General features: G+C 57.0%; 1 protein-coding gene across 12 annotated transcripts in view; it reads left to right on the top strand.

Moving 5' to 3' along the window:
• CELF5 (CUGBP Elav-like family member 5) overlaps positions 1–13,274 on the top strand; it is a 45,784-nt gene that overhangs the window by 24,325 nt on the left and 8,185 nt on the right. For 6 of the 12 annotated variants that reach the window (XM_061190785.1, XM_061190789.1, XM_061190793.1 and 3 more), the window contains exons 3-6: positions 7,425–7,473; positions 9,342–9,470; positions 10,926–11,005; positions 12,672–12,818. In XM_061190785.1, the coding sequence (XP_061046768.1) occupies positions 7,425–7,473; positions 9,342–9,470; positions 10,926–11,005; positions 12,672–12,818 (405 nt within the window). Of the gene's footprint in view, positions 1–7,424; positions 7,480–7,976; positions 7,982–9,322; positions 9,471–10,925; positions 11,006–12,671; positions 12,819–13,274 lie in introns of all 12 variants that reach the window. The other 6 variants (XM_061190784.1, XM_061190786.1, XM_061190791.1 and 3 more) reach the window with 2 other exon arrangements.

Raw genomic sequence — 13,274 nt, forward strand, 5'->3', positions numbered from 1 at the left:
GGCATGTGGGATCTTCCCGGACCAGGGATGGAACCCGTGTCCCCTGCATTGGCAGGCAGATTCTTAACCACTGTGCCACCAGGGAAGTCCTATATTAATTTTAACTAAACACAATTAAACACAGTTCCGTTTCTCGGTCACACAAGCCACATTTCAAGTGCTCAGTAGCCACATGTGGCTGTCGGCTGCTGTACTGGATGGCATAGTTCTAAAATGTTCCAGGCCAAGGGTCAGCCAGCTTTTTCTGTAAAGCAGAAATGTATGGCTTTGCCGGCCATACAGCCTCTGTCACATCTACTCAAAGTGTAAAACAGTAACAGATGACAAGTGAACAAATGGGCGTGGCTGTGTGCCAATAAAACTTTATTGACAACAACAGATTGGGGGCCCGAATAGGGCTGTAGTTTGCCAATCCCCATTACAGACCATTGCTGTCCAATAGAACTTGAAGGTGGAAGTGTTCTCTCTGTGCTGTCCAATAGGGTGGCCACTAGCTCCATGTGGCTATGGAGCCCTTGAAAAGGGGCAAGAGTGACACAGGAACTGACGTTTTAATGTTATTTAATTTTAATAGATGTAAATTTAAACTTCCAATGTCTACATGTGGCTAAGGGCTACCGTACTGGACAGTGCAAATCTAGAATGTTATAGATCAGGGATCAACTACTGTTTTGGACAGCCCAGACCCAGAATGTTCCAGACCAGGGCTCAGCCACCATATTAGACAGTGCAGACCTAGAATGTTCTAGGCTGGGGGTCAGCTACCATGTTAGACAGTGCAGACCTAGAATGTTCTAGACTGGGGGTCAGCTACCATGTTAGACTGTGTAGGCTAGAATGTTCTAGAACCAGGAGCATGGTGCAGTGTCATCATACATCTAGGTTAGGGAGTTCTTGGTCTCTCTTTGACACCTGCTCACAGTTGGGGATGGGTGAGGAGTCTCAAGCAATGCCCTTCTCTTCTTGGGCCTCAGTTTCCCCAGGGTTATCACTGTTTCCCAGCACTGCCGGGGCACCTCATCCATCTGCCATGTCAGGGGGGCACCAGGGCTGCTGCTCACCCCATTTGACAGGTGGGGAGACTGTGGTAAGAGAGAGGAAGGGACTTGTTTGAGGTCACCCAACAGAGTGAGGACTGCCGCTCCACCCACCCAGTTCCACAGACCTTGAACCTCTGGCTTCTCTGGCTCAGTTCCTGCAAGCTGGCCCCCTTCCTCCCTGGAGGTGAGGGCTGATGTTTGATAAAGAAGAAGGAGGTGGCTCGGGGCTGGACCCTGGGGACGGAGGGGCCCCTGGGGGCCACCTCCTGACTGGGGCAGCATTCTGTGGGAGTAGAGCCTGGCTTAAAGTTTTTTTTTTTCTTCAAATTTGAAAAATACTGCACACTTAGAGAAAAGTGCATGCAACCCAACTGATTACAAAGCAAGCACCCTGTTACCGCTACAAGTTGGCACCCTGGAAACCACCCCGTCCCATGTCCCCAAGCCCAAGCCCCTCTCTTCTGTTGGAGGAGCTGCTGCCCTGACTTTTACGGTAACCAACCCCTGCTTTTCTTCTGGTACTGCGCCCGTGAGATTCAATATCACGCCTCAGCGCTTTGCACTTTGTCATCGCTGTGTGGTATTCCATGGCTGGGACACACCATTTATTCGTCCACTCTCCTGCTGGTGGACATTTGGGTTGTTTCTAGTTTTGCTGTTAAGGCATAGAGATCCTTGCCGGTGTTTTGTCTTTGGTGGACACGTGCCACGTTTGGGTCAGGTGCATACCCAGGAGTTCCGATCCCTGAGTACGCGTATCTTCCGATTCTGATGAGTGAAGAAGCTGATTTGGGGGGTGAGCCTCCCTGCCTGAGAACACCCGCAGAAATGGAATCAGCCTTTCAGAACAAGCGCTGGAGGCTTGCTTGCTGATCGCACGAGGAGGCATGGGGGCTACTGCGCAGGAGACCCCCTTGCCTGTCAGCGGCATCTGAGCACAGGCGTCCGAGCCCCCTCCCAGGCGTCTCCGCCAGAGGATGGAGCCTCGGCCGGCCGCAAGAGAAAGACCACCCCGCAGGCTCACGTCTCCGCGCATGCCCGCGCGCACCGCTGGGGAGTCGGGGGGGCCGGGGCTGGGTTGCGCTAGAGACAGACAGCCACCATCTCTCCTGTCCCCGTGTGTGTGCGTGTGTGTGTGTTGGAGGAGACGCATAAAGCGGACACTTCTGTTTTTCTGTCTCTTGATGACCCAGGAGAGGAGTGGTCCCCGTTGTTTGCCGGCTCGGTGCATCTCTCCCTGCCCTGGCAGAGCCCAGGCCCCCACCCACCATAATGCTGCTTTCTGCAGCGAGTGACCCACCCACTCCCACTTCCAGTTCCCTCCTCGAATATGACAGCGGCGTCCGTGGGGGACACAGTTTAATCAAATCTCAGCACTCTGGAATAGGATCCTACATTGAATAAGAGAAATCCCAGAATAGAACCCAGAATGGACCGCAGGACCCTGGAATCCACGCTGGGTGGATGTCTCCGATTCCCGCAGGGGTTCTTTGCTGGCTGTCAAACCCCAGGACGGGGTTCCTGCGGATGGAAGGGATCCCCCCTCCCCTCCTCACACCCCCACCCCTATCGACAACAGGCAACAGGTCCAGCTCCCGCCTCTTGGACGGTGAGGGGCTGGGCCATGTGAGGCAATGCCATCTCTTTCTTTGTGAAGGCCTTGGGGGGTGAGGGATGCCCCAGACCTGGCGGTCGCCCTGCTGCTCATCTGAGCACCCTGGAAAAGGATGAGTTTGTCCAGCTATGAGTCCCCCCACAGGCCCCTCCTGAAGCCCCTTCTGTGCACACAGGGGTCTCTGAGGTGGTCCCTTTGCACGATCCACCCCCATATCCCATGACTTGGCTCAGAGTCAAGCCAACCCTGAGAATGGGCGGGGGGGCCCCAAAGTGCCGAATGTCTCATGATTTGGCTTCCCCAGACCTCAGTCTCCTCATCTGTAAAGTGGGTTTGCGGAGCGTTTTGAGGGTCCTGTGAGGTGACACAGGCCAGATGCTGAGCACACACTTGGCAAATAGATGCTGAGTGAATGAATGCAGGGTCCCAGGCAAGTCGAGCTGTGGGACTCTGGCCAGTCATGTCTCTTCCCGAGCCTGTTTTCTCCCGTGAAATGGGGACAGTGCAGACATGCCTGGCACGAGCTCTTGGGTTACTTCCCGTGCAGGGCACTGTGCCCAGCACGCCTGCCTCACTCTTGCCGACAGGACAGGAGTCTGGAAACCATAGGTCTCGTCTCGTTTCATCTCAGTTGTCATTTGTGGACCCTATGCTGGGTCTTTCTGGGGAGGAGTTCCCAGAGCCCCTCAGCCCTGACTTCAGGAGTTCATCCCAAAGAGGGATGGTGTGTGTGTTGGGAGATGTGTCACCATCAAGGCAATGCCTGGGCAAAACAACCAAAGCAGATGGGGATGGAGGGGAAGGCTTCGGGGGTAGGTGGCATTCAAGGGGCTTGTGGGGCGAGGATGGGGTGTACAGTGGTGCATTCCAGCCCTGTGTCCTCGGGGTGTGGGAGGAGGAGGGGGCAGGAATGGCTGGGACTGAGCAGTAAAGGTGCCTCGAATGCCAGGATGAGGAGCTGGCACTCTACCCCAAGGGCAATAGGGAGCCAAGGCAGAATCTAGACCAGGAGAGGGGCTTGGTCTGAGAGGTTGGGCTGGGGCTTGGGTGGGAGAGGAAGAGGCTGGAATGGTAGCCCAGGCGGTCCAGATAGGGGTCCACTTGGCTTCCTTACCCTCCACACCATCCAGAAACCACCCAGTTGGGGCTTTCCCTGGGCCCCCACGTCTAAAGGCATAGCTTTGCAAATCCAGGAGAATATTTTGGGCCCCAGCCTGTCTACCGAAGAACCTTCCTGCAGTCCCTCCCCACAGTGGCCTCAGTTTCCCCATCTGTAATATACAGAGGTCAGACATACGGGACCCTGTTTTCCCAGTGGTGTATGGCTTGATTGAAGTCACTCAGCAAAAGCTAGGTGGCAGAGCAAGAACTGGATTCCAGCCACTTAATGTATGCCCACCCAGAGCCCTATCCCATCTGATCCTTGGCTGGAGGAATGGCTGGGTCCTCAGAGGCCCCTGAGGAAACTGGCAGTAGGTCTGACCCCTGCTTCTGATTTTCTCCTCTCTCTTTCTGATTTGCTACCTGTAAAAGGGGCATGTTCCCATCTCATAAAGTTGTTTGGAGATTAAATGAATCAGTGGACGTAGGTATTGCTCCAACATGCTCCCCCCGCCCCACCACCAACTCCTATTTATACTTCAAAACCCACTGCAGATTTTCCATCTTCAGTGCACCCCCAGGATGATAGCCTTTGGCTCTTCATTGTTCTCGGCTCTAGGCTGTCCCAGCACTTGATCCTTCCCTCTGCCCCAACCCTGACCCCATGAGTCTGGAAGTGTCTGCATATGCCTCTGTTTCCCCCTCTGCCAGACTAGTAGGGTGCTCCCTGAGGCTGCAGAATTACTCAGCATGAGGCACACGGGAATGTTGTTGAATAAGTGAAAAGAGGAAGGGAGGGGGCAGGGAAAGGGTGCGGTGATGGGGAGCCAGAGAAGGTGGAGGAGGGAGGAAGGGCACTCGGTAGAGACCTCGGTGGGACAGATGGAGAGAGGGAGCCGGAAGGAGGTGGGCAGAGCCAGATGGGCGGGTTGGGGTGGGGGGAGACCCAGCTCTCCCCTGGCACGCCTCCTCCCGGCTTGGGCGGGCAGCGCGCGCAGGGCCCAGCCTCTGGCGGGCGGATCGCCTGGGCGTTGGGCGCGGAGAACGAGGCGCGGAGCCCGGAGCCCGAGTGTGCGTGCGGCGTATGCGCGCCCGTGCGCCCAGGGCCAGCCGGGCGGGAGGCGGCACATGGATGCCAGCCTGGCGCGCGTCTGCAGGCCGGTGGGTAAGGCGAGGCGCGGGTCCGCGGGGTGTGGATGGCCGGGCCTCGCAGCCTCGGCTTTCGAGTGGGCGACTAGAGAGGAAGGGGCTGCCCACCTGGCTTCTCAGAGCCAGACCAGGACCACCCCACCACACCCCCGCCGACCTGACCCAGGAGGGGGAAGGGGCCTCCCAGTCGGAGGCGGAAGGTCCCAGGCTCTGCAGCGGGTGGGGGAGATGGGAAGCAGGTAGCCAGGCCGCGAGAATGGGGTGGGGGTGGAGGATGCCGTGATGGGGGCAGGTTCCCTCCCTGTGGTCCCCCTCCCTCGCTCCCTCCCTCGGCTCATCCATCTCCAGAAGATTATATTTAAATATCTCTTTTGTGCAAGGCAGGAGCTGGGCTCGCCCCTAAGAGGCGGTTTCCATGGCAACAACAATTGCCAGCTTCCGTGTGGTGAATCAGCGTTGCCATGGCAACCCCATCCTCATCTGTCCAAGGTGCTGGGGGTGGGGGGGGGAGGTGAGGGCCAGCGGAGGCGGGTGAGAGGGGTGGGGGAACGGGAGGCTGGAGCCCAGGTGCCCCCTCCCCCCCACCTCCCTTCACCACCTCAGTCTGCCCTCAGCCTGCCCTCAGCCCAGAAACTGGTCCCATCGGTTGAAATAATCTCCCCTCCCGCCTCCAGCTAGAGGGGTGTGGCACCCAGGTGAAGAGGGCCCAGGGTGTGTGTGTGTGTGTGTGTGTGTGTGTGTGTGTATGGTAGGGGAAGGGGGATGTGGTTCGGCCTTTCCCAGGTGGTCAAGGTTCCTCTGAGGGTGTGGCTGGGTGGCAGGAAGATTGGGGTGGGGGAAGTGGGGGCCAAGTGGGGAAAACAGAAGCCTCTCTGGTCTGGGGCTCCCAAGGCTGTGTTCACATTGAGGAGGCCCATATGTGCCCCAGACACACACTCAGAAAGAGGGAGAGTATCAGAGTGGGAGGGGCTCACCGAGGGGAGGGCAAGCAGAAAAATAACCTTTCCAGGCCTTGATTTTGACATCTGTAAAACAGCGTAAAAATTGTGCATCTTTCTGAAAGCTTGCTGGGCAGCTGCACTGTGATTTAAAAACATGTTTATCAAGCACCTCTGAATGGCTGTGGGGATCTACTCCGAGATTGTCTGACCTGGGAGGGGGGCTGGGACCAGCACTCGTTCCAACCCCAGGCCTGGTGCAGAGGAACCAGGTGCCTTTCTATGCTGGTGGGTGTTGGCCACTTCCTTCTGGTCAGTTCAGTTCAGCAAACTCCTCTGATTCTCTCCTGTACCCTGCCCTGAGGGGCGGGGTTGTGATGTTATGGTCTCAGTCTGGAGGGAAACAGAGCAACACATAGACACTTCCTGCCCTGAGGCAGAGGGAGGAAGGGACCCAAAAAGGTGGAAGGATTGCCTGCATGGGGGATTTTGAGCTGGGTTTTGAAGGATGAGTAGGAGTTCACCAGAGACACCGGGTTGGGAGGAAGATTCTGTCCTAGAATCAATAGAGAAGCAAATGCCACCCAACCCCACATCCCTCAAATCTGTTCTGAAATATTCACATTAGCTCATACCCCTGGCTGGGTAAGTTGCAGGAGTGGGGGTTAGAGAAGGATTTCTTCCACTGAACAGTTCACTGGTTTCTTCCATTTTCAGTGCTGGGAGTGGGGGACAGTGTCCAGAACAATAAGTCCAGATTGCAGGCCAGTCCACTGAAGTATGACAGTTCCCCCCACTCGAGGCTCAGGGAGCTGGCCAAAAGTAGCTGCCTTGGTGTATCAGTCAGCTACTGCTGAGTAATAAACTGTCCCAACCATTTTATTTGTTCATGATTCTGTTGGTTAACAAGCTCAGGCTGGGCTTAGCTGGGCAGTTCTACTGGTTTGTCCTGAGTCATTCATGCAGTTTCAGTCAACTGGGGCTCGACTGAGGCTAGCTGAGCCAGGACTCCCATGCGTTGTGTGTCAGCAGGGCATCTCTGTGCATGAGATCGCCTGTCTTCCAGTAACTCGCCTGGATTTGTCCACCTGGCAACCTCCATGGTTCCAAAAAGGCAAGTTCTCTTGAGGGCAAGGCTTGGAACTCTCACAACTTCACTTCCACCACATTCTCTTGGTCAGAGCAAGTCGCATGGCCAAGTCCAAAAGGAAAAGGTGGGGAAATAGACTCCAGTTCTTGATGAGAGGAACCACAAAGTCACATCACATACAGGGACTGCAGGAGTTGGGCCATCTTTGCAAACAATCTATCACACTTGGGGAGGCAAGAAGACTTCCTGGATGAAGGGTTATTGTTACTGGGCTTTGAAGGCAAAGTGCGAGTTTTCCAGGCAGCAAGAGCAAAGCCCTGTAAGTGGGACCATGTGTCATTTGGTGTGACTGAGGTGCTGGTTGCTGCCAGAGGTTGGTGGGATGCTGAGGCTGGGGAGGTGGACAGGAGTGCCCGGCAGAGCTCAGGTGAAGCTCCCACCCATGCTACCCCCACTGCCCACCTTGACCTCCCTCCCCCCTCTCTCCACAGATGGCACGGCCAATCCAGGTGAAGCCTGCGGACAGCGAAAGCCGAGGAGGTAGTTGTCATCTCTCCGTGGCCACCAGGCTGCGGGTTGGCAGAGGAATGGGAGGAGGGAAATCCTTGCACAAAGGTGGTGGGAGAGGCAGAGGCCCAGGCTGGGGTGGGGTGGGAGAGTAAGGAGGCTGTGTCCCCTCCTCCTAACCACAGGGCCACAGGCCCAGCAGTGGGAGGTGTGGCCAGGTCCTGCTGCTTTCCCCTAGAACTTGAAATACCCCACTCGTCTCAGAGTGCAATAACGGGGATCTTCAGACGCAGAGGAGATGGGGTCCCTGAAGGACTATGGATTGGTTTCTGGGCTCTGCGTGTGTGTGCATGTGTGCATGTCTGAGCAAGTGCAGGTGTGTGTGTATGAGCATGCATTCCTGGGCACGGCTGTGCGCAGATGTATGCAAGTGTGTGCACAAGTGCATGTGTGTTTCTGGCAGGTGCAGTGGGGGTGCCTGCCTGTCTGTGTGCACATCTGCGTGCCTGGGCTGTGCGTGGGTGTATATGTTCAAGCGTGCGTGCTTGACTGGTCCCGGCTGGGCACGTGGGTGTGCAGGCTGGGCCCTGTGTCTGCATTAGGCTGGACCTCTGGGTGGCTGTGTGCTTATGGGGAGATGCTTGGCTGTCCCCAGTGGGATCCAAGGCTAGTCATTCTTGGATATTTTTGACCCCCCTCCCCATCTCAGGTGGATTGGGGGCTGAGGGAGAGCAGCCAGCCTTGGAGGTGCTGTTGGGGGTAGGGCTGTTAGGACCTCTGTGTATGTGTAGGATCCTGGTAAAGCCCATCGGGAATGGGAGCTTGTTTTCACACTCTCCAACCTGGCTTCCACTGTGGGTCAGGGACTAGAGAGGGGGAATCTGCATGTTTTCATCTCTATCTCTCTGTCTCTCTCTCTCTCACTCTCTCTCTCCTTCTCTCCCTCTCCCTCCATCTCTGTTTCTCTCTCCTAATCTTTTTCTCTCCTCCTATCTCTCTGGTTCTCTTTGTGCTTCTCTGTGTATCTCTCTTTGCCTCTTACTGTCTCTCTCTTTGCCTGTCTGTCTCTCAGTCTCTCCCTGTCCCTCTCTCTCTCCCTCATATGTCTCTCTCTCCCTCCTTCTGTGTCTCTCCCTCCCTCCCACCCCTATGAGTGACAGCTGCCAGAGAATGGGTTTCCATAGTAACCAAGCTCACCCTTCCTGGAAGAGGAAGCTGCCGCGTTCCTGATTACAGGGGAGCAGTGCAATTCCCCCGGGGGGAGGGGGGACAGAGCTCTGGTACCTCACATGGGAGAGGCTGGTCCAGACTGGCCCCTGGCCTTAGAGTTGGGCAGGTCCCAGCCAGGCCTGCAGCCAGGCCCCAAGCCAACCCCAGGCTCCCCAGGCACCTGGTCTTGTGCACACACACTGTTCATTCATTCAACAGACGTTGATTGCTTGGCCCCTCCTGAGCCCTGGCAAGGTTGGGCGGGGAGCTCTGCTGGGCACTGTGAGGATGCAGGGGCCCTCAGCGCTCACCCCTGCCTGGAAAATCTAGATGGCAGACAGACAGACAGACATGGACCCAGGCCAGGCAAGGCAGTTCCTAACTCTGGTACTATGTGTGGACTCTGCGTGCATAGGAGGGAGTGGCCGTTTTGCCCAGAGGGTGGAAGCAGTTGGACAGAGAGGCATTCCAGGCAGGGGGCACTGCATGAGGTGGGACCTCGCAGGCACGTGGAAAGGTGGAGAGACCCAGGCAGGGAAAGCGCGTGGCTCTGTCCTCCCTCACACGCGCAGAAGATGGCCCAGGGGGGTCCAGGCGCCCTGCTCCACGCCCTGCTACCTCCACTCTCTGCTGGAGGGACGGAGAAATTCCCGGAGGCTAGGACTCGGCTGAGGTGGTGTCTCCGCCCACAGGGGACCGGAAGCTGTTTGTGGGGATGCTGAACAAGCAGCAGTCAGAGGAGGACGTGCTGCGGCTGTTCCAGCCCTTCGGGGTCATAGACGAGTGCACCGTGCTCCGGGGGCCCGACGGCAGCAGCAAAGGTGATGGGCCGGGGGCGGGGCTGTGGGAGGGCGGGGCTGGAGGGATGGGGCGGAGCGGGTACAGGAGAGCGCGGCGGGATCCAGGGGGCGGGGCCGGACTCGTGGGGCGGGGCTGGCCCACAGTGGGCGGGGCCTAGCACGTGGAGAGCGGGCTGGAGGGATGGGGCCCCGCTAGGTACACAATAGGGTGGGGCTCGCTCAGGAGGCGGAAGCGGCACATGGGAGGGCGGGGCCGGCTCCGGGGGGCGGGGCGAGCAGAGACTGTCCAGTCCCACGTGGTCCTACCCGTGCGCCCGTGTCCGTCTGGGGCTGCCTGTCTCCACCTGACTCTGTCCATGGGGCTGTTGCCGTCTGGATTTGCCTATGTCCTGTGCCTGATCCTACTTGCTCCACCGTTCCTGTATGGTTGTACCATGCAGGAATGATTGTTTAATGATCTCCAGAAACTTGTTTTCCGGTCTACTCACGTGACTGCATGTACCTAGGGTTGAGTATCACTCCGCCTGTGTCTCTTAGTCTCTGACCCTTTTTCTGAGTGTCCAAATGGCTATTTCTGTTTGGGTATCCATGTGCCTGGTGGTCTCTGTCTACCTGATTCTACGTGTTCAGGTTCATCTGTCTGGGACTGACTCTCAGTTTGCCTGTCTCTGCCCTGGCGACTTTATCTTCCTGGGACTGAATGTATCTGATGGTCCCTGACTGTTTATTTGCCTGGCTCTTTTCTTGTAATTGAGATATGATCACATACTGTAAAATTCACCCTTTTAAAGTGTACAGTGAAGTGCTTCACAAAATTCACAAAACTGTGCAACTGTCACCACTATCTAGTTCTGAGACATTTTCACCCCCCTTTCCCCAAATCTGCCTGGCTCTTCCATAGCCCTCTCTCTGTCTGGAACTGTAGCCTATGACCGTCTGTCTGGATTTGCCTGTGTCTGGTGGTCTCTGGTTGTCTGTCCACCTGATTCTGCCCTTGCCTGGTGACTTTTCATCCCCATCTATCCAACTCTGGCCACATGGGCGTATCTGTCTGGCTCTGAGTGTACCTCTGCCTGAGTGTGCCCACAGGACTGCATCTCTCTGTGTCTGTGTCTGATGGTTTGTCACTCTAATTCTGCGTATCTGATTACAACTCTGGATCTCGTGGCATCGGTGGCTGGTGGGCGTTCTCTAAGCCCGTCCCCTTCACTTGTTCTAACGGGCAGGGCCTGCCTCTCCACCTGTGCACCTCCTCACACCCTCTGATGAGGTCTTGGACAAACCGCTATCTGGCTGGCTGGCTGTGTGCTTGTCTTACTGTCTGATCCTTCCTTGTCCAGCTGTCTGTCTGAACAAATGGCTGGCTGTCTCTCGGATGTCCGACTTTCGGGCTGCCTGTGTCCACGCTGACCGGCCGTGCAGGGCTGTCAGCCCCTCTCCTGTGGCCCCTCACCCGTTCCCCTTCTCTCGGAGCAGGCTGTGCCTTCGTGAAGTTCTCCTCCCACACGGAGGCTCAGGCGGCCATCCACGCCCTGCATGGCAGCCAGACCATGCCGGTGAGTCGGAGTTGCCCTGGGCGATGGGGGTAGGGGTGGGAAAGGAGCAAGGGGGCCTGGCCTTACCATCCCAGCCATCCGGTAGCCCCTGCCCCTTCTTCAGAGAGGTCATGGTGGGGAGAAGAGGCGCAGCCTCTGATGGTGGTATGGGTGGGTGTATGTGTGTGATTGTGTGTGTGAGCCTGCAAGTAAGTGTGGAGTGTGTATGGATGTCCTGCCAGCACGTGGCTGCCCGTACGCGAGTACGCGCAGGCCAGTGTGTGTGTTGGTGTGTGCACATGTGCGTGTCTGTGTGTGAGCGTGTGGTTGTGAGTAGGTGGGTGTCAGTGTGCACATGAGGTGTGTGTAATGGGTATGGATACGTGTGCACGTGTGCGCTGGTGCATACACACGTGTACATGTGTGACTGCATACACACAAGTGTGTTAAGTGGGTGTGTTTGTGGGAGCACACGTGTGCAAGTATGTAGCTGAGTGCACATGTATGTTTATGTGCGAGTGTCTGGGTGACGTGGGGGGAGCAAGTGCACGTGTGTACATCTGTAGGAGTGTGTGAAGGCAAATGTCTGTGTGTGGAGGGGTGAGCATGCGTGTGAATGTAGGCAGTCACGTGTATACATGTGTGACTGTGTGTACGTGAGTGTGTGAGTATATGTGCACGTATTTGGGAGTGTATGCATGTGTGTCTGTGAGTGTCAATGGTGAGTGTGAGTCTGTGTGGGCGGCATGCATGTGTAAGTGTGTGCAAATGTGTGTGAGCCCCAGAGGAGCAGGAAGAGATGGGGCTGGAGGGGCCTGCAGTTCAAGGCTGAGAAGCATGGGGTTCCTCCTAAGGTGATGGGGAGCCCCAGAGGGAAGGGACCAGGTCATTTGGAAATGTCCCCGTGGGGCCAGAGTGGGGAATGGGCAAGTCTGGAGCCGGGAGCCTGTGGGCCTGCAGCAGTGAGAGGCTGGAGGGGACCACACAGGTGTTGAGGGTGGCCCTGCCTCCCAGGAAAGTGGCCCTGGGAGCCACCATCACTGTATATAAATGTCCAGATCTGCCACGGGGAAGACAGGCCTTGGGGACCCACTCTCTGTTGTTCTGGAAAATGGGTGTGGAGAGCAGGGCAGTCTCAGATCCTTCCTTCTATTGCTCTCTGGGTCCTCAGGCATCAGTTTTAGTCCCTAGAGGGGCAGGAGTCAGCTCATCCGAAGGTCAGGCTTTCTCCTGCTCCGAGCTGTCCAGTGATGGAGCTGGTGGGCGGCACAGGGAGTGAGCTCTCCATCAGAGGAGGTATTCAACCTCTCTGATGGTTGGAGCCTTACCTGTTCTCAGGTGTGGATGGCAGCTATAGGGTCCTCCATGCGGGCCCCCATTGTTCCTCTCCAGCAGTTGGATTCTCCACCCATTTTGAGAGTGTGGTTGACAGTCAGGGTCCTCACTATGCCCCAGATGCAGCCCCCCGCGCCCGGACGCCCCACTTGTGCTGCGCACGAGGGGGCTGCAGGGTCAAGTGCGAGACCTGGGATGCTGATCTCCAGACTGTCCTCACTGTGGCACCTGGGACCTCGAGGGTGGGGCTGACAGCTGCTGCTATCCACACCCCTACACCCCTTGTAAGGGACCCCAGAGTCCCGGCTACGTCCCCCCTTCTTTCCCTCCCTGCTTGCGGCTGCCCCTGCAGGGTGCCTCCTCCAGCCTGGTGGTCAAGTTTGCTGACACGGACAAGGAGCGGACGCTGCGGCGCATGCAGCAGATGGTGGGCCAGCTGGGCATCCTGACGCCGTCCCTCACCCTGCCCTTCAGCCCCTACAGTGCCTACGCCCAGGCTGTGAGTGACCCCGGCAGACACACTTCTGTCTCCAGCAGGGCTTCTGAGACTTCTCTGGGGATCTGGCTCAGTCTGTCTCGCTCTCTTTCTCCATCTATTCTCGGTCTAGGGCTTCTGCCTCTTTGCCCATCTTTCTGTTTTTCTGGCCCAATCTTTCTGACTCAGGGCCTTATTCTGACTGTGGCTGAGTCCCCAAATCCAGGCCGCTTCCTGACCCCAACCCCAGCTGAGCCCCCAACCATGGACTATGCTCCGAGCCCAAGCTGAGCCCCACCTCTGGACTGACAGGACACCAGACTCAACCCCTACATCCAGCCTGAGCCCTCACCCTGCGTGAACATCAAATGAAGAGCCAACCTTGAGTTGACCCCCAGATCCTAGCTGTTCCCCAAATCTAGATTAGCCCGAATTCTAGCTAAACCTCCTGGCTGACTCCAAGCTGAGACCCAACCCTGA

The sequence above is a fragment of the Eubalaena glacialis genome, chromosome 4 (assembly GCF_028564815.1).
Source record: "Eubalaena glacialis isolate mEubGla1 chromosome 4, mEubGla1.1.hap2.+ XY, whole genome shotgun sequence".
In the NCBI taxonomy this organism is placed as follows: Eukaryota; Metazoa; Chordata; class Mammalia; order Artiodactyla; family Balaenidae; genus Eubalaena; species Eubalaena glacialis.